A 26,726-nucleotide genomic window follows, 5' to 3' on the forward strand; every position below is an offset into this window, starting at 1 on the left:
AAAAAATAACTAAAAACTTTTCAATCAAAAAAAGTTTAATTCAATCAAAAACAAATATTTTCAAAGAAAAAGAGTGTTTTTTTTTTTTTGATTGGACTGATTTTTTTTTTAAAGCTTTTTTGTTATTTAATAATTTAAAAAAACAAATCGACCTCTATAGTTTAGAATGCACAAACGAATTCGTTTTTAAATATTAGTTTAAAAGTCATTCAAAAATAGTGATAAATATGGCTTTTTGTTTTTTTAATATCTACATTAATTAATTTTACTTTAATTAAGTCAAAATAGGATTGTACATAACCTTAACTTTTATCTTTATTTTTAAACCAAACCTAATACTGTATAACCAAACTCAAGCGATGGAAAATACAAAAAAGTCGTAAAATGGGCCGACCGGATGTGACGCGTTTCGCGCATGCGTTGAAAGGATCGGGCAGATTAAGAATCTGACACATTGAGCAATGGACCGCAGCGTTTCCAGAGTCGCGGTTATAGGAAGCCTTACTATTGGGCTTGGTTTTATGATTGGTTACGTTTTTGGTAAGAAACTGAATATAAACACGATGGGGAAATGTGTTTTTAAACTTTTTATCGTCATATAACAGTGGGAGTAAGAGTTCTGTGACTGACAACGTGCCTGGTACACTAAATATGTTATGTTCTGGCAAGATATAACGTTGTTATTTGCTTTTATTTCACCAAAATATGTGTAATTATCTTGTTGTTATGTTAATAACAATGTGATTATTTTAGAATTCAATAATAAAAAGGAAAATAGAAAACAAACACTCACTTGGTGATCACAGAAAAGTCAGGAAATTATTGATTTTTTTGCGAATATGGGAAATTTTGTAAGTTTTTTGCTCGTGTGTATTGTTATTTATTGAATATTTTTTTATACAGGTCCTTCAAGGACCTTTATTACTACTATTACCTAACATTTCCTGAAAAAACAGTTGTTTGAATAAATGAAACCATAACATATCAGGCCTTATTTGTAACAAAAAAGTAAAGTAAAAAAAAAAAAAGGACTATCTACAGCTGTAAAGAGTGAAGTCCACAGAGAGATCTGTCAAAATAAATATTAGTTATTAAAGGAGACATAAGTCACATGATGGTTTTAATCGTGTGTATTATGAGACCAACATGTAGCTTTTGAACCCTTCCAGTGTTCATCTTTTTCTCTGTCAATGTTATGGCAATAATTCAATTTTTCTGATGAGATCATTGAAGTTTGATCTAATCTTAATCCAATAACTGCTGCACAGTAAGTCCACCAGGCTTCTACAAGTCACTCAGAAGATCAACTGACATCATTCAGCTTTTACAGCAGTAGAACTGCATATATGGATTGTTTTTTTTCCCTGAAGGAAAGCGGAAACTATCCAGAATGAGCATCTCCAAGAGTCACTGCGGGGGGAAAGACGACCCACTGATGCAGTACGTCCTCAGCCATTCCATGAGGGAACATCCAGCGCTGAAAAAACTCCGACTGGTGAGAAACTGCAAAACGCTCAGTGTTTCTGACTGCAAGTGTTTGGTTTGTAGGGTCGTTTAAATCCTAGCCATGAACCGCACAATTACACACATTCTGCAATTGTCGATTTATGCCATGTCAGCATGTTTTACAGTTGTCTACAGCAGTGGTTCTCAAATTTCTGTTGGTGGCTTTCAGAGGACGATGGAACACTCCTGGAACGTGATGATGGTCGCGCAAGAACAGTCCCAGTTTATGGCCAATTTGGCGAAACTAATCCAAGCGAAGAAGGCCATAGAGATCGGTACGCGGCGCCATCGCACCCACACAGTGAAGTCGACACATTAATCACTGAAGTGTTGAAACCTGATCGGCTGATTTTGTGTTGCACAAAGTTGACTCGTCCGCCATCTTTTTTGTCTATTATCACATCAATACTTTAAGCCTCCTTATTTTTGACTGTGATGTGTTTTTTGCTGATTTACAGGCGTTTACACAGGCTACAACACTCTGAGCATTGCCCTGGCCATGCCTGATGATGGAGTTATTGTGGCGTGTGACATCAGCGAGGAGTACCCAAACATTGGAAAACCATTTTGGAAAGAGGTACAACCTTAAATTGTAATATGGAGGCACCATTATGCTACTTGTTATGCCACAGCAAATATAGAATGCAGGTCATTCATGATTAGTTCTTGGTTTCTTTGTGGTCAACGCTTTGTTTTCAGTTTGTTTGTGGTCCATTAATGCTTCGTGTGTGGTCTGAACCACGAATGAACCACACACGTTTTTCATGTTTGTGCTTCATTCGTTCTTAGTTCATAGTTGGTGCTTCGTTTGTGTTTCGTTCATGGTCCGTGCTTCGTATCTGGTTCATTTGTGGTTGGAGCCAGAAATGAACCATGGATGAACTATCGCTCATTTGTGGGTCGTTCATGGTTTGTTTTCATTGTAATTCCAGGAAGTTCTTTGTCTTCTTTATGAATGATATGTTGAGGTTTAATTTATTCAGACAACTAATCTTCAGGAAATTGACTTTGATCTCCTGACATGTTTCGACTGTCAAAGTAAATTTCCCTAAGAACAATTTGTCCAAATAAATGAAACCTGAACATATCATTAAACATGAACTTGCTGGAATTATTACGCGGAAGTCAAGGAAACATCAAAGCGATCATCAGACGCCTCTGAAGAAGACTGGCAGTTGACAGTCATATCAGGAGATCAAAGTACATTTCCTGAAGATCACTTGTCTGAATAAATGAAACCTTAAAATATTGTTTTCATTGTAATTCTGAAAAGCAATATCCCATCTGCATTGCACTTTTCACCTTTTAACAGACATTGACCTTCGCCTTCAGCCAGCTTCAAAAACTCTAGGTACAGCAAATCATTATACACCCACCGAATGTCATATAATAATAATAGACAAATCATATTGGATGGCTTGTAAGAGTTCTGTGAAATATATATATATATATATATATATATATATATATATATAGTTTTTTTTATCTGAGCAAGAAGATCCTGGCCCTTTACTAGAAAGATATTCTAAGTTGAGGTTTTGTTTATTCAGACAAGGTTCTTCAGGAAATGTTTCAACTGTCAACTTCCAGTTATCGTCAGAATAAACAAAATCTCAACTTAACACACTATTAAAAAAGAAGAGAAAATGGATCTCGCTGGAACCATTACATGGAAGTCAAGTGAAACTTCAAAGGAACCATCAAAGGCAATCAGCAGAACTCATCTGAGGAAGACTGGCAGTTAACAGTTGAAACATGTCAGGAGAGTAATGAAAATCCTGAAAAACCTTGTCTGAATAAGCAAAACCACAATTTAACATACGGTTAAAAAAAAAAAGACAAAAATGAATCTCGTTGGAATATTTACAGAAAGATATCCATTTAAGCAGTTCTTTAATAAATCTAATCTCATTATTAATACTCTGGAGTCCAATTTTGAGCAATTGAGTCAATAATGTATTGCTTAACAAACACACCATTGTATTGTAATTTAGAACTGACCTGAAGTTTGGAAACAGCTTCTAATGACATTTTTCTTTATAATGTATTTAAATTCATATGTTGGGACAGTTGTGTGCTAATTAATATCTGTCCCCGTCAGATGATCTCCTGTCATCAGGCCAGGCTGGAACCTTCGACTTTGTCTTCATCGACGCGGACAAAGTTAGCTACGACACCTATTATGAGAAGTCTCTGCAGCTGCTGAGAAAAGGAGGCATCATTGCTATCGACAACGTGAGAACTTTTTGTTAATGTTTGTAAAATCCAAGCAACAGGACGAGTTTGACGCACATGCTTTAGAACTAAAGTGTGTGTGTGTTGCTGCAGGTGCTGTGGAAGGGGGCGTGTCCTGAACCCGACACCAGACGACAACGACACCGTGGCCATCGATAAACTCAACAAGAAGTTGCTCAAAGATATTCGGATCAGTCTGAGCATGCTCACCGTGGGAGACGGGCTGACTCTGGCGTTTAAACTCTGACAAGGTTTTTTTGTCGTTAGTTTGTAGTCGACACTGAACTAACGTCAATATACATCTTATTGGAGCCTTAGAGCAAGTTTTTTTTTTTTTTTTACCAACTTGTGATACAGTCGTTGAAATGAAATAAAAGCTCATGATTTTGTTGTTATTTTATTTACTCGCTCGCATTCAATTTTTTTACTGAACCATAAATCAGAACAAAATCAAATGTTTGTTTTCAAGGCTTTATTGTACATTTTTTCCACACCAAAGACATAAACTGTTACTGTTTGTACTTCGGGTTGACTTCAACACTGGAGAGGACAGCTCAACCTAAGAATCATCAGATAATCCTTAAATTTATAAAACGCTTCATGTCTCCATTTCCAAACCAAGGCCAAGTTTGTGTCCACCAGCGTTGATATTCTTCCCGTCCAACAGGGCAGAGAGGGTGAGTTTTATACCTGGGGAAAAATAATTTGGGTTGATAAAACCTGGCTTTTCTAAAGTACTTCAAATATTGTCCTTACCAGGCCGCAGACTCTGAGTGTATCCCAATCCTAGGAGGCCGAAATTATTCACCTTAGCCTGGAAAACACACACGATTCAATACATGGAAATATTAAATACAGAAATTATAGATTAACTGTAATTGCAAAAAATCTGTTGCTGTTGTAATCATAATTGAGTTCACAAAATGAACTTTGACCGTTTTTTGTAGAATTTTCATGCCAACTACAATCACAATTTATCTAAACAAAACTGGGGAACCATGTTACAATTCTATTGTTTACACATATTTAGTCAACAATTGATGTCAAATTTGCAAGATGGAAGCACCCCTAGGCGCCGTATTTTGAGTGGGAACAGCTACAGTACACGCCCACTGGTTTACCCCTTGATTATTATTTTTTCTAAATGGTCAAATGTGTGAAAGCTTGATATGAAAAATATTTTAATAATTATTAACTACATATGTGTAGAACTGTAACATAATTCAACAGTTTAGTGTTAAATTATAAATTTAAGACATAGGTCAAACTGAACTGTTAGCATTAGAGATGCTAACAGAAAAGGTTAAGTTTTATGGGGTTATTTATTTCAGACTCAGTGTAATTGAACATGGATAATTGAAAACGTAATTGTAATTTATAAACGTAACTGACCTCAACCCTGGCAGACATATTCCATGGCTGCACCAAGCAGTCAGACTAATCTTACCGATATGGAAGCGCTGGAGTCCAACTGGTATTTGGCGGCGATGCCGAAGCTGGTTGTGTGGCTGTCATGACGCCACGCCATATTCATCGCAGTCTCCAGCTTATCGTTGACTTTCCGATAAATGGATCCAAAAAACCCTTTGCCGTCCTCGCTGTGGGAGGGAGGGGATGAAAAGTAACTACTTGTTAAACAACTAATGAATAACTTTGAAGAAACACATGACAATAAGAAATGGCAGCATCAGTAATTTGATTTAAAGGTAAATTCTTCCTGGCTTTCTGTCATGATTAGGGATGTAAGGATAAACTCAAATCAACGATTTGATTTGAAAATGGATTTTAAAAAACAAAAACTCAAATCAAAGATTAAGAAGTAACAATGCCCTTAAATCCTTTCAATTTGAATACATCAAGATCATTTTTTTGTTGTCAAAATACAGATTCGTCTTCTCTTTATTTAAATTGTCATGTTTTTTTTCGAATAATTAATATGCACATTTCTGCATTCATCACCACACCAAGTTGAACAAAAATATGTCTTTTAAAAATATATAAAGTAAAAATGTAAAGAAAGTTTGCTTATGTTCCTGGTTTGAAATTTACATATTTCTCTTAAGGTGTGTGTGTGTCGCGGATGGTTCAAGCTTACGTTGCGTGTAACGTAATGTGTTTCGAGCGATCATTCATGCACAATTGCACGTGCGCAGACGTGAAAAGTTTCAGGTTGAAACAGGTTTGAGTTAAAGAGACATCAGCTTCGTTCCAATGGACGGTTCGGGCCGTGTATTGTCTGGCTTGGGTTTGGTCTTCTTTAATTGAAGCTCTTCTCCTGCCGCTGGTTCTGGATTTAACCCGCTAACTCAGGGCTGAACCCAGAGCGTGACGTCCAAACAAGTGGCACTAAAACAATCACAGCGCCCCCTATAGAGGGTATCGTCTACGTCACGTTCTGGGGAGTAACCTGGATGGGCGGCCATATTGGAGGCCCTCAGAAGTAAACACTGCGATGGATTTATATGAGTTAGATCAATGACGACCCGGAGAATCTTCCATATATTGCGTATCCTGATATGATCAACGACCTGGTTTTAACCCAATCTGGGTCATCCTTTAGATAAAGGTCTGACCTTTGACCTGGAATACGATTGTAGCAGACAGCAGGGGGCCCCCCTCTCCAATAGTGCCACTTCCTGCCTCATGGTGGAAGTGGCCTACTTAAGTCTCCCCTGCACCTGGTGATCAGTCTTGACTGCTGCTGGCTGGTGACAGGTGTGCTTTTAACTTCTCCCTCATTTGAGCATTTTAATCTGTTCTTAACTTGCCTTTCTGGTTTTAGAGCTTCTGTAGAACTCCGGTGGCAGCTAATTTCCCCCTTTTCTTATTGCAACTTTAAGGTGGGACAAGCGTTTTAATACTTTGTATTTGTTGTATTTGGGTTTTAACGTTTGTTTCCATTTTAATTGCAGATTTTAGCCTGCTACTGTTTTATTTAGGGTTCATTTTTAGGGTTTCTTTTTGGTTGAATTAGAGTTTATTGTTATATCATTTGGTATTGTTTTAGAAATCCTTAACTCTGCACCAGTTATGTTTAGCAGTCCCTGGGTCTTTTAGTTTTTTTCCCTTGGGTGTGCTTGGGAGGGGGAATTGGCCCGTTTTCTGTTTTGCACTTGGGATTTTTGTTATTTAGTGTGTTTGTGAGTAGCATTGTCTGTTTTGTTTGGGGTGGGGCTTCCTCCTCTCCAGCCGTTCTTGTTTGGTTCTTTTCTTTATCTGCCTTTTTTCAGATTTTGTTTGGTTCTGGCCCAGGGGCTGCAAGGTTTTACCTTTTAATTGTACTTTTAATATGGCCATTTTAACTTACACTGTTAATCCCTAGAAATAAATACTTGAATATTTTATGCTTACTCCTGGTCTTTTAAATAAACCTTGAATTGCATATATTAAAAGCACTGTCTCAGCTTTTTTTTTTACAAACGTATCTCTGTGTCCTTTGGCTTTCTTAGTGCTTTAGTTATTTTTTGGTTATTGATTATTTTAAGTTAAATACCTCAGGTCACACAATGACAAATACAGCTCTACATTTTAGCTCTACATTTTAACTACTGTGTTGCTACTGTAGCAGGTTATTAAATGTGATTATATTAAGTCAATAATGCCACATGCAGTAGCGTAATATGAATGATATTATTATCATCACACTGCTGCTATCAACAATTCTCTAACCTGACAAGAAATGGGCTGAACAAATTCAGATGTTGTCCAGATGTTTGCCTCGTAGATCCTGGTTTAGCTTCGCTAACCACTAGCTCCTCCTTTCCTCTGATAACTGTTGACATTGTTCTCCCTGATTTGTTCTAACTTTTAGCAGTCTATGAAACTCCAAATGTTTTACACGGTCTGACTGATAGGTACAGCCAAAAACATAACAATAATTTATTATTTTCTCTCATTCGACGTTCAGGATCTGCTTTGTTCACCTGCTGAGTACCTCCAATATGGCCACTTCTGGTTTGATGATGCGGTGATGACGCGCCGTGAAAACCCTTTATTGTTTAAGAAGATTATCGATCCACATACAGTGCTGCATCGATTTTAATCCCCTCACATTTGCATACATTTTTTGCTGATTTATGATATATCCTTACATACCTCGTCATCATAGTGTGAAATAAATGTAAGTATTTGTCGGGTTTAAAGCAGACGTACATGTTGGTGTGAATCTGGGTGTTTTCAGTCTTGTAACCGAGAGAAATATTGCCCTGGGTCATCTTAGACTTAGTGGAGTCATAGGTCATCTGGCAGCCTCCCAGCCAACCTTTATATCCACCCACTGCTGCTCCGTGGAGTGTGGGACCAGCGAAGTCCAAATCCACATCCAGGCCCGCATTAAGGTACTCCCTCTTATAGGCTGTTTTCAATAGGTTACTCTTCTTTCTGTGGAAAGAGGGATTAAATAAAATCTTAAACAAACAAAAGATGAGATGACCTTGGATATTAAAGGTTTGCACTTACCCAGTGTTTGGTGAAAACATGGTGTCGAAGGAAAGTTTCAAACCTTTGGCGATCTGAGAAAAAAAAATGGTTCAATCAGCCACATTTGACTCACTTTCTTTAATAAGTAGATGAAAAGAGTCACGGTGTCATTGAACTGACCTTATCCTCAACACAGACTCCTGCCCCGAGTGTGTTTTCTGTGGTCCACTTCTCAGTGAATGTCAGCCCGTGTTGAGGCCATTTGTATTTGGTTTTTAGTAGTGTTGTTGTAGTCAAGACCGGTCTCAAGACCAAATTTTAAAGGTCTCGGACTCGGGATTTTCCCTCAAGACCGTTAGAGACCAGCACTAATTCCTGCTATTTTTAAACTATTTTGTAATGTGATAACACGGAGAAGAACGGGATAAAACAATCCTTTATTCATTCTTTAATCCACCTCGTATAATGACCACAACCTTCCTTAATGTGACTGAGTGACATGCGTGTGTGTGTTTCAGTTTGGACCGGGGAGCGGAAGGGTGAAAACAATCACCAGTAATAAATATTATCTCCCTGGTAAAGACAGTAGTTCTAACAACTGGTAAAATGATAAACTGGTGATATTACAGCCTGTGAACGCAATACGGGGACGCATTTACTCCACCTCTGGGTCCTAGTGCCTACCGTCTGGTGAAGCCTGTTCCGTTTACCGAGGTCCGTGTCTGTTTAATTAATTTGTGTGTGTCCTTGTGAAATTCCATGTTTATGCCTCCGTCCATCCACTCTTTTCATTATATCCATGTCTTTTAAGGCTCTTATTAAATAGTGTCCGGGCCGCCATCTTGTATTAAGTCGTCATCGCCGCAAGTCGCGCAAGCGCATAATGACGCAAATAACTGTAACGAGGTCTTATATTAGTCTATTTTCTTTTTAAAGTGGTGGTTTTTTGTGGCTTTAGACTCCAATTACATATTTGTAGATAATATGTTCCCTACAATGTAAATAGGTTCACAACTATATATATACCATTTTTCAGTGGTGGGCCGTTAGGGCCAGCAAGGCCTTCTCTGCTGGCCTAAACATAATCAGAAAATAAATTTCATTTTAATATATTTTTTTCATAAATATGTACTAAATTATTCCTCATAGTCTTTTCTCTTCATTTCATAGCTTTCCTCTTGGTTGCGCTGCTTCCAGGATTGTATATTTATCTTATAGCTTTCATCCAATCATATTTGAGCTGTCACGTGTTGCCAGGCTACACGAAATCTTCCCGAGGCCTTCAGAATTAACAGTGGGGGGGGCCTGTACACTTAAATGAACTGAAACAGACAGATTGTGATAACCAATTAGATTTCGAGTTGGGGACATCAGGGCCAGCTAGCATGTATCACGTTGAACGTGACACGTTCAGACGTTCACGTCCTCTGATTGGATACGCACTAGTGAGAGGCAGCGCTATGCAAAGTAGAGTGACGTTAACCAAATGGAAGCTGGTGTCCCATTAGCGACTCGAACGAGCTAAAACGTTAATTTCGCTGTTTTTTTTCAACCCACAATGGCTGAAGGAGGAGAAGAGATTGATCTGGTCGCTGATTTACATGCAACGCCATTTTCAAGACGGACATTTCAAGAAAAACTTGATATTGTGAGGACGGGTCGTCCAACCCCCGCGCTAGCTAACCTGTCCCAGCCAGGAAAAGGGTTTGTGCTCCACTTTCATAGCAGCAGCTACGAGCGGTATCCCTGGCTCACAGGTTCAGAGACTCTGCTTTCAGCACTAGCCTCCATGTCGATAGAAAAGGACTTATTGGTGGAACTGAGACGGACAGATAAACTGTACAACAGTCATTGAAGTCTTCTTGAGGAAAGAAAGGAGGATGGATTTTGTGTTCAAATAAACGGGGATAGCCGTTTTGGTGATTACAAAGCTTTTTTTTTCTTCTTTTTATTTCTATATTTTTGTGATTTTATTTCGTAAGGTCTGTCTTGACGGTCTGGTAGAGCGGTCTGCACCGTGCCGCGTCGGGCGCAGCCTGCGCTTTACCATCGAGACAGAGCCCATAATGTGCCGGTACCTGGTGCACCTGTGACTTCAGTGAAGGGACTGAATTGTTTGGCTTTAATCTATATCAAACGTTCAAGGAGTAGCTACACCATTTCACCACTGTCAGAAATGAATGAATGAAACTGCTTTACGGGTGCGACAATGTGCTGTTTAGTGGACTTTTGTAGACTAATTGCCTTTTATTTTTAAGTTGTGACAGTATCCAAGCGATCATATAACTTGTACTTTACTACTCTTAATTGTTAATACGGATGTATTGATTTCAAATGCCCCGGAAATAAAGTAGTTGTACTCAACTATGTTTGTTTCTGTATAAATGTATGGTTTCGAGAGACATGACGTCATAATGATGTTATTAAGAGGTGGATTCATTCAGTGTAGGACATCACTGAAGGCCTAGGTGTGAAATGCACGACTCGCCACTGCTATTTTTGTAGTTTCTGTTTCCACTGTATCCAGAATAATAATAATCTTTCTCAACAAGAACTGCTGATTGATTTGTCACATGACTGTTCCAGAGTTTGAGTTTGTTTTATTTAGTTTCACATCTACCTGTAGCTCTTTGTGTTTTAGACTGCTGACAACTTGTTTGTAGTTTTACAGTTGTGTGCGAAAGTCAGGGCACCCCTTTAAAAACAGCATATTTTATATATTTAAAAAGTTATATTCATATTTACTGTCTCTCTGGTATATGGGAAAAAAAGACAATATTGTCAGGAAACATTAATGCATAGTTACATTTTATAAATTGAACAAAATTACAAAAATGAAAAACATAATTTTGGCATGTGCAAAAGTCGGGGCACCCTACAGCATCAGTACCTTCAGTACTTAGTAACACCCCCTCTGGCAGATATCACAGCTTGTAAACGCTTCTTATAGCCAACAACAAGTCTCTGGATTCTATTATTTGGGATTTTTCCCCATTCTTCCTTGCAAAAGGCTTCCAGTTCTGCAATATTCCTAGGACGTCTTGCATGCACAGCTCTTTTAAGATCTACCCACAGATTTTCGATAATGTATAAGTCGGGAGACTGTGAAGGCCATTCCAAAACCTTCAGCTTGCATTTCTTGAAGTAGTCCATGGTGGATTTGGAGGTATGTTTAGGATCATTATCCTGTTGTAGAAGCCATCCTCTTTTCAGCTTTAGCTTTTTTACAGATGCTGTGATATTTGCCTCCAGAATTTGCTGGTATTTAATTGAATCCATTCTTCCCTCCACCCGAGCAATGTTTCCTGTCCCACTGGCTGCAACACAACCCCAAAGCATGATGGATCCACCCCCATATTTAACAGTTGGCAAGGTGTTCTTTTCATGAAATGCTGCTCCTTTTTTTCTCCAAACATACCTTTGCTTATTGTGGCCAAAGAGTTCTATTTTAACTTCATCAGTCCACAGCACTTGTTTCCAAAAGTCATCAGGCTTCTGTAGATGTTCTGTTGCATATTTTTGACGTTGTATTTTATGATGAGGTCGTAGATAAGGTTTTTTTCTACAGACTCTTCCATGAAGGTCTTGTTTGTTTAAGTATCGGCGCACAGTGGAAGGGTGCACCACCACTCCTGAGTCTTCTAAATCTTCCCGGAGGTCTTTTGAAGTCATATGTGGGTTTTGGTTTACCTTTCTGACCAGACTACGAGCTGTTCTCTCCGAGAGTTTCCTTGGTCTTCCAGATCTCTTCTTGACCTCCACAGTTCCCCTCACCTGCCATCTCTTAATTATGCCTCGCACTGTGGAAACTGCAAGCTGAAAAAGCTTTGCTATTGTTATGGTCAATTATTATATTCATCATCATATCGTCAAATGTATGTTCATGTGTACAATTTGTCATGTTTTAATACATGACGACTCCATTACTCATTACACTTTTGAACATCTGATTAAACAGTACAGATCGTATTATTCTCAGTGCAGCACAGTCTCTGCCAAGGCCAGAATCTCTGCTCACATGCAGACATACACTGACGCACACACTTATCAAGACAGATAAAGACTGGAGCCAAACCTTCTCATAACATCTTCATCATCCTCCAACATTTCCACTATGGGCATCTGACTCCCTCCCTTTTGTCTCTCACTGTTGGGACCTTTTCTTATCTGTATAAAAAGCTTAAGCTTTGAAACTGTAGGAGCGGGGCGCGGCACTTCCTTCGGACGTCCGCCTGGACGGACGCTAATTTTGTTTCACTTTGTTCCATTTTGTACCTTTTTTCTTAGTTTAGAATAAACATTTTTTATATAAAATCATCAATGCTTCTCCTGGATTCCATCATTCAACCAGAGCAATGAATCATGTCTTCAAATGAGGTCAACCGTAAATTCTGCCGTAACAATTGGCGTCGACGAACTGAATCCATCTTCTGCTCTGTGGGGCGTCGATCGTGGACCAGCACTGGGTCGACACATTTGAAGCCCCGGGGCTGGCCCGCGGTGGTCCGCCCTCGGACAGAGACTGGAGCACGAACCATCGGTTGAACCTCAAACACCAATTCGGACTAAGGTAAAGCTGCCTTTATAAACATATATGTATAAATTTTCATTTACATATATATATTCGCTCTGTGTTGATTTTTTTTGGAACCAGTCAAGCATTGTATTGATTTTCAGCTTTGAGCTTTGATTTTGATCCTCAGCTGTTCTGTGTTTTGACGCAGTGAATAGCCATGAGAAGGGCTCAAATGGTTGCTTTTTAATGCTGTAGGTTCTCTCTGGTTTTCTTCGGGCTCGGATATTTTGTTTAGGCATAAAATACGGCTGGTCATTATTTACTTTGGTTTTGTTCGGACACCCACAGCCTGTGAGGTCCTGACCATAGATAGACGGGCAACAAAGTTTCCAAAACATCCCAGCGGTGCCATGATCTGAGTTCACCTCTGTACCGAAAGCAAAATAGATTAAAACCCCGAATCTAACCTAAATTGTGTTTCTGTGAATCAAACAGATGAACAACCCAATAAACAAATAATATATGCATACGCATATACAATCTTGGTATGATGTGAACTCAGATCATGCTTTCAGGCGAGTTTTACTTTTTTTTATCTTTGTTTTTATTTTGTTTAAACGTGGAATCAGATTTCTCCCTTTGGCTTGGCTTTAATGCTTTCATTTGGACGAGTGTCAGCTTTTGAGAAAGGGAGAGAAAGACAGAGAGCCGGCTTTGGGTTTTTTTGTTTTGTTGTTCTCTCGCAGTGAGCTGCTGTGTTTCTGGGTTTTTTGTTTTTTTTTTTCTCTCAGAACAGACGTGTGAACACACACACACACACGTACAGAGAGAAAGGGAGAGAGAGAGAGCACACACACAGGCACGCGCACGGGCGCACGCACACGCACAGCCACACCCATCCCAAGAGAGAGAGGTGGCGCCCCTCACTGGCCAGTTTAGTGCACTACACACTTGTGACACAACATTGTGATTTCTCACTTCTCCCCTGCCGATAGAATAGTGCCATTACACACAGACACTATTTTATTTTTATTTTAAATTTTATTTTGATTTCATGTTTGATGGGCAACACACACTCAAACACACACACACAGATGAATACAGTATTTCATTTTATTTTATTTTAATATCACTGTTACCATCATTATCATTTTTTATTATTTAAATTGTTAGTTTCTGTTGGCTTTGTGGTTGCCCCCCTGAAGAAACGACATCTTCAATGAAAGAATGAAATCACCTTCAACTCTTACGCTAATGAAATGTCAACATCATTCAAAGGACCAAGCATCAGAAGGAAATGGACAATCAAAGGTGTGTGACCTTTCAGGACTCAAGGACTCAACTCCCATTCAGCAAAGCAATGCTGAAATAACTCGCTCAGTCCCAAGTCAACTCTTCATCGTCTATGAATGGGCCGCATGCCAATGCCCCATCATCAAAGACTGAGAACCTGTGGGCGTCGGAGTGGTTGGACACTCCCCCACCAATGAGTTGCGAGTTAAACGCCACGACTACTGCCTGAATGATGGGCAGCAACTGCAGACTGGTCACACGTCTGCTGGATATCTTCACCAAAAAAGACACTGTTTCAAAAGCCACAAGGATACCAAGCAACAAGAAGTCCACCACAGCCTTTGGTGGTAGTGCTAAATCACTTTAGCCTTGAACTTTGGCATGAAGGGGGACAACTAGCAAATAGCCAACAAGCTTCTCCTTCGCACAATACTAACCCCTCTATCTTCTGACTGTGCACTAGATTAATTGTTTTCATTTATTCTCTCACACGCAGACAGACCAGACATACAGTCACACACCCACATTCATAAATAAGAGAAACACAGTTTGCCACATGAGATCAAGTGTGCCCATCATTTATCTTTGCTTTTATTCATTATGTTGCTCATTTATTTACACTGCTTTGGCCTTTATGAGAAAACAACAAACAAAGGGGAAGAAAATAGTGTTACTGATAAGGTTGTTTTTGTTTGCTTTTCTTTCATTTATTTTCTTGATTGAGGGGAGGCCCCCCACAATGCAAGATATGGTTACATCCGCTGAAGACAGAGCCCTCTGTTGCCTCAGCTTTTGGAGCTGAAGTTTTAATTTTTATTGGCCATGATTTTTTTGAGCTCACACGTTTTTCTCCTTTGTTATTTCTGAACGATTCTTCTTTTTCTCTTTTGTTTTTACTCAATTTCAGGAAAATTGAGACAGAGATTGAGGACTGCAGCCTCAACAAGTTTAAATTTTGACATTTTTTTGACCGATACCCTCGTAAACAATCTGTACCTTACCCTTTTTGAAGCTGCTTGCGACAGACAGCCTAGTTCAACATTCATTGTTTTCATTTTGCGCGCCTCCCCCTTACCGCGTCGTACTGTCTTGCCGGCCCAAAGCCACTCGACAGCAGGGGGGGGTACCAGATTTTTTCCTGAGAAAAAATGTCCCATTAGTTGCTATGAGTACATAGGCAATTACTTTTCAAACAAGAAGTCCTGGTTTAATGTGCAGAAAAAGGATAAACCTTGCTAGGGAAAGCGCTCTTTGGGGGATAGCGGTCCACCTGATTTGATACATGCTTGGTAACCGAATACCGTTCTGAACAAATTTCTACGTTCCCTTAGAGTGAGGGTTATTAGAGGTTGCGTGCTCCGTTCTATCTTAGAGGTGCCCAATAAAAGTCCTGACAGTTGTGCGAAATTTTCCCTCGGTTTGGTACCGAGGTTGAGTTTATGTGTTTTCCTTCAGTTTGGTACTGTTGTGAATTATTCTCCCAAACTCTTATTTTCAAGAGCGGTGGTTGAGCCCTGCTGATTCAGAGATTCTTTTTTACATTTCTGGAGACGGACGGCGGGTGAATTTCCCGCGGTTTGGTACCGCGGTTGAGTTTGTGTTTTCCTTCGGTTTGGTACCGGGGATGTTTTCCTTCAGTTTGGTACTGTTGAATTATTCTCCCAAACTCTTATTTTCAAGAGCGGTGGTTGAGCCCTGCTGATTCAGAGATTCTTTTTTACATTTCTGGAGACGGACGGCGGGTGAATTTCCCGCGGTTTGGTACCGCGGTTGAGTTTGTTGAGTTAGACACGGCTGTGCTATTCCTGCCTGATCAGCAGATGAGCAGACTGTCAGTACCACGGGCGATAATCTAAGACTCCGCCAAGGCGGAAGTAAAAAGGAGCGTACCTCTTAGTAATCAGACGATACCAGTAAAAAGCAATTAATTAACACTAAAAGGTTGCCAAGCATGGGGGGGCAATAAGAGCTCATTGACCCCGAGAGATGAGGTGGACTGGCTATCGCCACTGGTGGGTTAGATGAGACCTATATTCCACTTAGACACTATGCAGCAAAACCTTGTGAATGCATGGACGTGAAAATTGAGGCATGAACGTGTGCGGTGCATGAGTGACTGAATGATGACACGTTACGTATGCCTGAGAGAACCGCGTTGTGAGTGCGAATGTGCCGTGGACGTGTCATTGAGTGATTGACCGATGAATGGCTGTTTGACTACACATGTTCCTCTGTTTCACCTTCTTTTCCTCCTGGGTTCTGATGCACTTGATCTTCTCCCTGTTTTTGCCAATTATGTAGTGGGGTGTTCAGAAAACACTGCTGCTTGTTAAAAATTAAGGTTTTAGGCCTTGGGCCTTCTAAAAAGTTACCAGGTTTTAAAAGTTTTTTTCTGGGTGTTTAAAAACACCAAACGACGTTTTTTATATATGATACCACTTTCAGTGGAATGACTGGCTTTGACCTTGACTGACCTTACTGTTCATGTTCAGTGTCCATGTTTTTTGTTGTTATATGTGTATACTCGTTGTGGTGTGCACTTGTCTACGTCTTCGTCTTAGTTGTTGTTATTATGTAGCTTTTTCCAAAATACAGGTCGCTGTAAGGAGACGAATCAGATCCAACTAAAGAAAAGAGATATTTTAAATTATCCAGTTAAGTCTTAATGGTTTCCTCTCTTTCTGTTTCTGAGTGTTTCCTAACAGACGAAGCCACCGCCTTCTCGACTCCGATCCTTCCTCTTCGCCGCCATGCCTGGTCACTGCTTCTTATGATGAAGGATGAGAATTAAAGGGAAGTATTGTCCATAACTGTAACTGGGAAGCAAAGGGGAAATAGATTGAAATAGACACGTGACAATATGACATATTGTGGATGTTCTAACATAATATCTATTCCAGAGACTACAGCGACTTCCAATCCAACTGCAAAAGTGGGGACAGATCTTCAAATTTCCAAAAGGAGCGTACAGTTGACCCTGGCTTTGACCTTTATGGCTGAGGAGAAGGAGGTCGAGGAGGTTGGAGGGCACAAAGGCAGGCGGACACAAGAGAGAGGAAAACGGAGACACATCCAAAATGATCAGATAAGTGATTTTCCAATGATATTTATCATATGGTTTTAAGAATCCAAATGTATTCTTATGTAAAAAAGGGAAGGGAGGGACCAACGTCCCTCTGATTTTTGATTTATATTTTATCATAGGAAAATAATATACCCCAAAACCCTCCAACCATTTTCTTCTTGTTCCAACAGCACTTAGCGTGCAAGACCATAAAACACCTTCACTGGGTTTAGACACGTTTAAGGGAAAAATTAAGTGTTCTCAACATTGGGTTGGTGGCCCAATCTGGGTCGCCTGAGATTTAAAAAGGGTCCTCCTGAAATTCTTGATAATTGATTGAAATAAGAGATAGTTTAAAGTTAAGTAACTTCCAAGCATTTAAGGAAGCTCTCCAAACCGTGTTGGGGCTCGTCACCCCTACGAATGGGATAAATACAGAGAGCAAAAGACAATATGATTGTTCGACTCAACTTAACTTTAATTCTGTCTAACCTTAAAGGGCCAATAATCTTGCTAAACTCTGGTTCAGACACAGAATAGGAGACGCTTTTGCCACCAATTGACCTTCAAAATTAAGTAAATTACATCTCAAATAATAATTATGAGGGAAAATAATGAAATAAATGAACTGACAAATTCAGCTCTATAAAAGAATTAGGCTATGTAATCAGGTGTGGAGTGTTAACATTATTCAGAATAAATAAAGGATAGAATAAGATTTCTCCTTCACAAATAAGAGATAGCAAAGAAAAAATGAAACAAACAATTTAAATAAATAAATAACATTATTTATTTATTTGGTTAAACTCACTTAGCTTTCTCACATCTCCATGTCTCCCAATTGTATGTATTCATCTTGAGAAGACATGTAATCACACTCCACACTTCTCCGTCTGACTTGCATGTCCTTCTCCGTCCGACTTGCATGTCCTTGTAAACAGTGGTTCTCAAATTGTTGCTTCTCACCAGGTAAGTAGATGTACCACAGATAATCACTGCAACTCCAGCTATGCTTCTCCTTACTCCAGGAAAAGAAAATCGAATTAATACTTCCTGCTTTTCTTTCAGCCTCATATTTTCCCACTCGCGTGCGAATGGGCTACAGAGCATGGCTAAAAGCTCACTAACCCACACCTAACCATTGTGTGATTGTGCAGCAGCACCTTTTAGGATCTGAAAAGCTCTCAGATCCTGACCTCTGACCTGTCTCTGCCTTCCTGGCCATACTAACTATTCATTTAGTTAGTTAACTAAACCTAACACCCCTAAACTTTTATTCTATTCTATTCTATTTTATTTTATTTTATTTCATTTCGTTTTATTTTATTTTGTTTTGTTTAGTTCTGTTTTGTTTTTCCCCCCCCCCCCTTTTTTCTGTCCAGGTACCAGCTAAAGCCTACCAGGTACCAGGTACCAGCTAAAGCCTCAGTAGTGGGATCGCGCCTGTGTTCAGGTACCAGCCAATCCCAAGAGTTCTGTTTCGGTGTTTTTCCCCCTCTTCTGTTCAGGTACCTTCCGATCCCAAGAGAGGTTGCCAGGTGTGTGGAGACTACCCTTCCTCAGACAACAACCAATCATCTACAACGCCGACCGGAAACGAACGACCCACACGGCAGTGAAGGTCGCGGAGCAGGCAACATGGATCCAAGATGATTGCCGACACCAGCTGATGCTGAGACGGAGGCTGACCGAACAATGAAGGGGGAACCGACAAGGCCACTGAGACACACACAAGAAAATGCTCTAGAACAAGGGCCTAGCTTTGTTTATAAGCCACACCAAATGCTCATAGCTAGGTTGAGGGAGGACAACCTCACACCTAGCTGCAGGAATACAGTCATAAACCCTTCTGCTACGATTGAGGAAAATACTCAAGGTTCTTCACTCATGATGCCGCCAATCAAGTGCAGTGATTCTAACCATGGCTATTGGTTACCCCAGTTACCACTGAACTCAGCCGATGAAGACGAGTGATGTCCTTGATGCAAATGATGATTTTTGCTTATCTAGATGTAATAAAGGATGATTTTTGATGATTCATGCCATTGATAATAATGATGAAGTTTTTTTTAAGGTTTATTTCCACATTTTTCTTGATATATCGATATCCGTGCCTCACAAAAGAAGAATATATCCAATGTATGAGAATAACGATGCTAATGGTTAACCCTGACAGACAGCAAAGGTGGAATATAATAATTTTGTTTCTTGATTTGGTCGTTGATGCGACCAAAAGTGGGGAATGTTATGGTCAATTATTATATTCATCATCATATCGTCAAATGTATGTTCATGTGTACAATTTGTCATGTTTTAATACATGACGACTCCATTACTCATTACACTTTTGAACATCTGATTAAACAGTACAGATCGTATTATTCTCAGTGCAGCACAGTCTCTGCCAAGGCCAGAATCTCTGCTCACATGCAGACATACACTGACGCACACACTTATCAAGACAGATAAAGACTGGAGCCAAACCTTCTCATAACATCTTCATCATCCTCCAACATTTCCACTATGGGCATCTGACTCCCTCCCTTTTGTCTCTCACTGTTGGGACCTTTTCTTATCTGTATAAAAAGCTTAAGCTTTGAAACTGTAGGAGCGGGGCGCGGCACTTCCTTCGGACGTCCGCCTGGACGGACGCTAATTTTGTTTCACTTTGTTCCATTTTGTACCTTTTTTCTTAGTTTAGAATAAACATTTTTTATATAAAATCATCAATGCTTCTCCTGGATTCCATCATTCAACCAGAGCAATGAATCATGTCTTCAAATGAGGTCAACCGTAAATTCTGCCGTAACACTATCTTCTTGTAGCCCTCCCCGGCATTGTGGACATCAATTACTTTCATTTTTTCTGTCTTACACAGCTTCTTAGAGGAACCCATGGTTGCTGAGTGTTTGTACAAGGTTTGTGGAGTCGCCGTATTTAAGAAACCCTCAAATTGGCACCAGCTGGCACTCCCTAATGACAATTGTTGACACATGCTTCAGGACCAATGAGCTGGTAGAGGTCTGAGCTTGTAAAAAGAATCTGACACTTTGAAACTCTCAGGGTGCCCCGACTTTTGCACATGCCAAAATTATGTTTTTCATTTTTGTAATTTTGTTCAATTTATAAAATAAAATGTAACTATGCATTAATGTTTCCTGACAATATTGTCTTTTTTCACATATACCAGAGAGACAGTAAATACGAATATAACTTTTTAAATATATAAAATATGCTGTTTTTAAAGGGGTGCCCTGACTTTCGCACACAACTGTATTTCAGAAAGTTTCAGTTTTACAGTTACAGTTGGGGAACTTTGTGATTAAATACCCTAGTTACAGTAGTAAAGAAATTGAGAATCAGAATCGGTAAAATCCAAACGATGCCCAACCCGAGCAAAAAGGAAACACTCTGCGGTGTGTAGGTGACCAGCCATGTTATTTCTTGGCAGAAATGTTTTTAAACACTTGCTGTACATTCAGCTGATATAAAAATCTTGTCTTCAAATATATAGAATAATTGTGAATTTATCAGTAGCAGTAGTAGTTTTAATATTTTAATAGGGACCTTTTTTCTCCGTCAAATGTATTTAAAAGAAACTAAAATTAAAGAGAGAATGTTAATTAACTGTGGAACCTTGTCATAATTTTATTTCTGTTTTTTTTTAAATTCAATATAAAAATTTGTGGTCTGGGTGCTGAATCCGGTCTTGAACACATATGTAGTTTTTTGGGGTCCAGTGGCCCTGTTTGTGTCCATGTTGGATGAATCAGACGTTTTATCCTCCTGCAGTAAACATGAAAAACAATATCAGGAAAAAACACTTGAAGAGAAAATGCATGATATGTGTAATAAAGTTTCAATGATAGCGACACAAACATCACAAGTTTATATATTCTTTGGATAGTGGATTTTGATTGGGCATTAATATTAACAGAATATGCCACAAAATGAACACATTTTACAGATAATGTATTTGTCTAAATTGCCTTTAACTCTGTGTTAATATATTGAAGCAAATATATATTTATATTTCTTCTTCTGTATGTTAGAAATTGAACTCACCGCTCCTTCCGAGGTCTTCGTCTTCACATCAGTGTTCGGAATTCCATTACCTACATTCAAATGGACAGTTAACGAATACTTCATGATTGTGAAAATGAAATAAAATTGTCTGCATCATACAGCTAGGCTGTAGTTGTTGAGAAGTGTAAAGCAGGTGAAGGTATTTCAATTATTTTCTTTTTAATATGTCAAATATATATTATCTTCTTGCATCAAATTACCGATTGCGTTGCTGAAGATGTCTTTCGCCTTTTGGAAAACGTTTGTAGACGATGGAGGGACTGCCATGGTGACGATCGAGGAAGCAAAAAAAAGCACAACAAATACATAAGTGAAAAATTAGCAATACATGTTATTTAATAAAGTTTGCAGCAGCCAGGAACACTCAAACATGAGTTGTAGAGTAAACTCATATCCTGATGTAGTTTATGCAAATTTGTAGGAATTTACTTTGGGTTTCAACATTAAAACATGATGAAATGCACATATTTAATCAAATACTACAAAGGACACATCATCTAATATAGATGCAGATTAAGGGATACAGAGATGCATCGAGGATGATGTTACTGTAAGAATCACATATGTTCAACCTGGAAAAATTCTCCTCTTTATAATGAGACCAATCCTTCTTAAATGTTTAATAATTGCTTTATTCATCACTATAATAAAGTCTTGTATTTTATTTCCATTAAGTGTATAGAGCAAAATACTTACATGTGTGGTTCTAACCTGTGTAGTTAACCTTTCTTATATTTGCTTCTGTTTGGTAAAGGTTCAAAAAATATGTGCAAATTGTTTTACTTTGAGATTTAAGTTTGTCTGCCTTGTGCGTAATAAATCATTTGATGGACTTGCAGAGAAAAAGAAGTCAATAAGGGATGGAAAGACATTTTTGTTTTGTTTTTCAATAAAACATACATCTAGCTACAACTACCTGTACCATTCTTTCACCTTGCGTAAAGTACAGGGGAACCAAATGTCCAGATATATTTCATTCCAAAATACATCCAGACTCAATTCAAAGGATTAGTGGTGATATATCTCTGTTATATTCCATTTCCATAGGGTTACTTGGTGTTAAATGTACACCAGTCACACCTTCCCAGGGTCAATGTTAAACTGGATCCTTTACTGTAATACCTCATTAAACTACACAGGGAAACTACTGTAGATAATATGGTAGCAAGTGCATTATAAGTAAATATAATTAAAAAAAATACATTTTAAAATAATAATAATAATAAAACAAAGACAACAGCATCGTTGTTAGACAACCAGCATTTCATTAAAAGTGGACTTTTAACAACCTGCTAAAGACATGTCAGGGTTCCTGAAGGGGAACATTTGATATTTACCTACTGTAGACACAAGAAAAGTAACTAAACAATAACTAAAGTCTGTCACTTACCTTGTTGAGGAAATTCGTTTTTGTTTTCTTGGGTTCCAGTGACCCTGTTTGTGTCCATGTTGGATGAACCAGACGTTTTAAACTCCTGCAGTAAACATGAAAAACAATATCAGGAAAAAAACTTGAAGAGAAAATGCATGATATGTGTAATAAAGTTTCAATGATAGCGACACAAACATCACAAGTTTATATATTCTTTGGATAGTGGATTTTGATTGGGCATTAATATTAACAGAATATGCCACAAAATGAACACATTTTACAGATAATGTATTTGTCTAAATTGCCTTTAACTCTGTGTTAATATATTGAAGCAAATATATATTTATATTTCTTCTTCTGTATGTTAGAAATTGAACTCACCGCTCCTTCCGAGGTCTTCGTCTTCACATCAGTGTTCATCATTCCATAACCTAAATTCAAATGGACAGTTAACGACTACTTCATGATTGTGAAAATGAAATAAAATTGTCTGCATCATACAGCTAGGCTGTAGTTGTTGAGAAGTGTAAAGCAGATGAAGGTATTTATATTATTTTCTTTTTAATCTGTCAAATATATATTATTTTCTTGCATCAAATTACCATTTCTCATGTTGAAGATGTCTTTCACTAATTTGTCAACGTTTACAAACGATGGATGGACTGCCATGGTGACGATCGAGGAAGCAAAAAAAAGCACAACAAATACATAAGTGAAAAATTAGCAATACATGTTATTTAATAAAGTTTGCAGCAGCCAGGAACACTCAAACATGAGTTGTAGAGTAAACTCATATCCTGATGTAGTTTATGCAAATTTGTAGGAATTTACTTTGGGTTTCAACATTAAAACATGATGAAATGCACATATTTAATCAAATACTACAAAGGACACATCATCTAATATAGATGCAGATTAAGGGATACAGAGATGCATTGAGGATGATGTTACTGTAAGAATCACATATGTTCAACCTGGAAAAATTCTCCTCTTTATAATGAGACCAATCCTTCTTAAATGTTTAATAATTGCTTTATTCATCACTATAATAAAGTCTTGTATTTTATTTCCATTAAGTGTATAGAGCAAAATACTTACATGTGTGGTTCTAACCTGTGTAGTTAACCTTTCTTATATTTGCTTCTGTTTGGTAAAGGTTCAAAAAATATGTGCAAATTTGAAAGACTTGCAGAGAAAAAGAAGTCAATAAGGGATGGAAAGACATGTTTGTTTTGTTTTGTTTTTCAATAAAACATACATCTAGCTACAACTACCTGTACCATTCTTTCACCTTGCGTAAAGTACAGGGAACCAAATGTCCAGATATATTTCATTCCAAAATACATCCAGACTCAATTCAAAGGATTAGTGGTGATATATCTCTGTTATATTCCATTTCCATAGGGTTACTTGGTGTTAAATGTACACCAGTCACACCTTCCCAGGGTCAATGTTAAACTGGATCCTTTACTGTAATACCTCATTAAACTACACAGGGAAACTACTGTAGATAATATGGTAGCAAGTGCATTATAAGTAAATATAATTAAAAAAAATACATTTTAAAATAATAATAATAATAAAACAAAGACAACAGCATCGTTGTTAGACAACCAGCATTTCATTAAAAGTGGACTTTTAACAACCTGCTAAAGACATGTCAGGGTTCCTGAAGGGGAACATTTGATATTTACCTACTGTAGACACAAGAAAAGTAACTAAACAATAACTAAAGTCTGTCACTTACCTTGTTGAGGAAATTCGTTTTTGTTTTCTTGGGTTCCAGTGACCCTGTTTGTGTCCATGTTGGATGAATCAGACGTTTTAAACTCCTGCAGTAAACATGAAAAACAATATCAGGAAAAAAACTTGAAGAGAAAATGCATGATATGTGTAATAAAGTTTCAATGATAGCGACACAAACATCACAAGTTTATATATTCTTTGGATAGTGGATTTTGATTGGGCATTAATATTAACAGAATATGCCACAAAATGAACACATTTTACAGATAATGTATTTGTCTAAATTGCCTTTAACTCTGTGTTAATATATTGAAGCAAATATATATTTATATTTCTTCTTCTGTATGTTAGAAATTGAACTCACCGCTCCTTCCGAGGTCTTCGTCTTCACATCAGTGTTCGGAATTCCATAACCTACATTCAAATGGACAGTTAACGAATACTTCATGATTGTGAAAATGAAATAAAATTGTCTGCATCATACAGCTAGGCTGTAGTTGTTGAGAAGTGTAAAGCAGATGAAGGTATTTATATTATTTTCTTTTTAATCTGTCAAATGTATATTATCTTCTTGCATCAAATTACCGTCTGCCTTGTTGAAGATGTCTTTCACCTTTTGGTCAACATTTGTAGACGATGGAGGGACTGCCATGGTGACGATCGAGGAAGCAAAAAAAAGCACAACAAATACATAAGTGAAAAATTAGCAATACATGTTATTTAATAAAGTTTGCAGCAGCCAGGAACACTCAAACATGAGTTGTAGAGTAAACTCATATCCTGATGTAGTTTATGCAAATTTGTAGGAATTTACTTTGGGTTTCAACATTAAAACATAATGAAATGCACATATTTAATCAAATACTACAAAGGACACATCATCTAATATAGACACAGATTAAGGGATACAGAGATGCATCGAGGATGATGTTACTGTAAGAATCACATATGTTCAACCTGGAAAAATTCTCCTCTTTATAATGAGACCAATCCTTCTTAAATGTTTAATAATTGCTTTATTCATCACTATAATAAAGTCTTGTATTTTATTTCCATTAAGTGTATAGAGCAAAATACTTACATGTGTGGTTCTAACCTGTGTAGTTAACCTTTCTTATATTTGCTTCTGTTTGGTAAAGGTTCAAAAAATATGTGCAAATTTGAAGGACTTGCAGAGAAAAAGAAGTCAATAAGGGATGGAAAGACATGTTTGTTTGGTTTTTGTTTTTCAATAAAACATACATCTAGCTACAACTACATGTACCATTCTTTCCCCTTGCGTAAAGTACAGGGGAAACAAATGTCCAGATATATTTCATTCCAAAATACATCCAGACTCAATTCAAAGGATTAGTGGTGATATATCTCTGTTATATTCCATTTCCATAGGGTTACTTGGTGTTAAATGTACACCAGTCACACCTTCCCAGGGTCAATGTTAAACTGGATCCTTTACTGTAATACCTCATTAAACTACACAGGGAAACTACTGTAGATAATAAGGTAGCAAGTGCAATATAATTAAATATAATAAAAAAAACATTTAAAAAAAATAACAATAATAAAAATAACAAAGACAACAGCATCGTTGTTAGACAACCAGCATTTCATTAAAAGTGGACTTTTAACAACCTGCTAAAGACATGTCAGGGTTCCTGAAGGGGAACATTTGATATTTACCTACTGTAGACACAAGAAAAGTAACTAAACAATAACTAAAGTCTGTCACTTTGTGATGGGGAACAAGTAGGGGATTTTATTTTGGTTTGGGTTTATTGTGGTGTGGCTTTTGATTGCATGTTGTGTGCTTTTATTGTTGCTTTTTGGTTGCATATTTTGGACACCGCCCCTTTTAGCCTGTTGCCCCTAGCAACAGCTGTCACTTTTGGCTAATCAATGGCCCCTTGCAATCGAACACACCTGCGACGCATCAGACGTGACCATAAAGAGGAGGGCACAGAAGACAACGAGAGACGAAAGACGCGGACGACAGACATGCGTTGCTGAGGGAGGACGTGGACGTACATCTGATTGGAAGCCCTGGAGTATACGGCAGACCCCGCGAGCAAGCGGAGCGAGATGGAGATCGTGCCCTGACGCGAAACTACAGTAGAGGCAGGGGAGACCCTCCCTTGCCTGTAAGTATACAGACGCCCTGGGGGCGTGTCGGCTGTGGGTTCGTGGGGACGTGGCGCTGTGTGCTTGCTGTGTCATTCTGTGACAGGGAGGATCGAGACCCAGGGGCTGCGGTAGTCCATCAGAGCGGCCCGGAAGTGCAAGCGGAGCGAGACGGAGATCGTGCCCCGACGCAAAACTACAGTGCCTGAGAGGTCCCTGAAAGTGGATGAGCTGCGGTATTTACGCACGGCGCCCGGACTGGTCTATACTGCCCTCTCTGGATAATATTTTAGATTGGTATTCTATGTTTGTTTTAATAGTATGGTGCGACTTTTTTAGACTTGCAAATATTAAATGGTTAACGTGCATTC

At 38.4% G+C, this 26,726-nt stretch overlaps 1 protein-coding gene and 1 pseudogene across 45 annotated transcripts in view; one reads left to right on the forward strand and one right to left on the reverse strand.

Annotated features, from left to right (window-relative positions):
• LOC114481240 (voltage-dependent anion-selective channel protein 2-like) overlaps nucleotides 1–26,726 on the reverse strand; it is an 85,375-nt gene that overhangs the window by 22,083 nt on the left and 36,566 nt on the right. For 30 of the 45 annotated variants that reach the window (XM_028475847.1, XM_028475878.1, XM_028475879.1 and 27 more), the window contains 6 exons: nucleotides 24,239–24,323; nucleotides 23,094–23,153; nucleotides 22,873–22,922; nucleotides 22,510–22,594; nucleotides 21,320–21,379; nucleotides 21,099–21,148 (listed from right to left, as the gene is read on the reverse strand). In XM_028475847.1, coding sequence (XP_028331648.1) covers nucleotides 21,099–21,148; nucleotides 21,320–21,379; nucleotides 22,510–22,594; nucleotides 22,873–22,922; nucleotides 23,094–23,153; nucleotides 24,239–24,323 — 390 coding nt within the window. Of the gene's footprint in view, nucleotides 1–21,098; nucleotides 21,149–21,319; nucleotides 21,380–22,509; nucleotides 22,595–22,872; nucleotides 22,923–23,093; nucleotides 23,154–24,238; nucleotides 24,324–24,601; nucleotides 24,652–24,822; nucleotides 24,896–26,726 lie in introns of all 45 variants that reach the window. The other 15 variants (XM_028475889.1, XM_028475862.1, XM_028475891.1 and 12 more) reach the window with 10 other exon arrangements.
• On the forward strand, nucleotides 188–4,141 carry LOC114481250 (catechol O-methyltransferase domain-containing protein 1-like; annotated as a pseudogene).

This window comes from Gouania willdenowi, chromosome 19 (genome assembly GCF_900634775.1).
Source record: "Gouania willdenowi chromosome 19, fGouWil2.1, whole genome shotgun sequence".
Classification (NCBI taxonomy): domain Eukaryota; kingdom Metazoa; phylum Chordata; class Actinopteri; order Blenniiformes; family Gobiesocidae; genus Gouania; species Gouania willdenowi.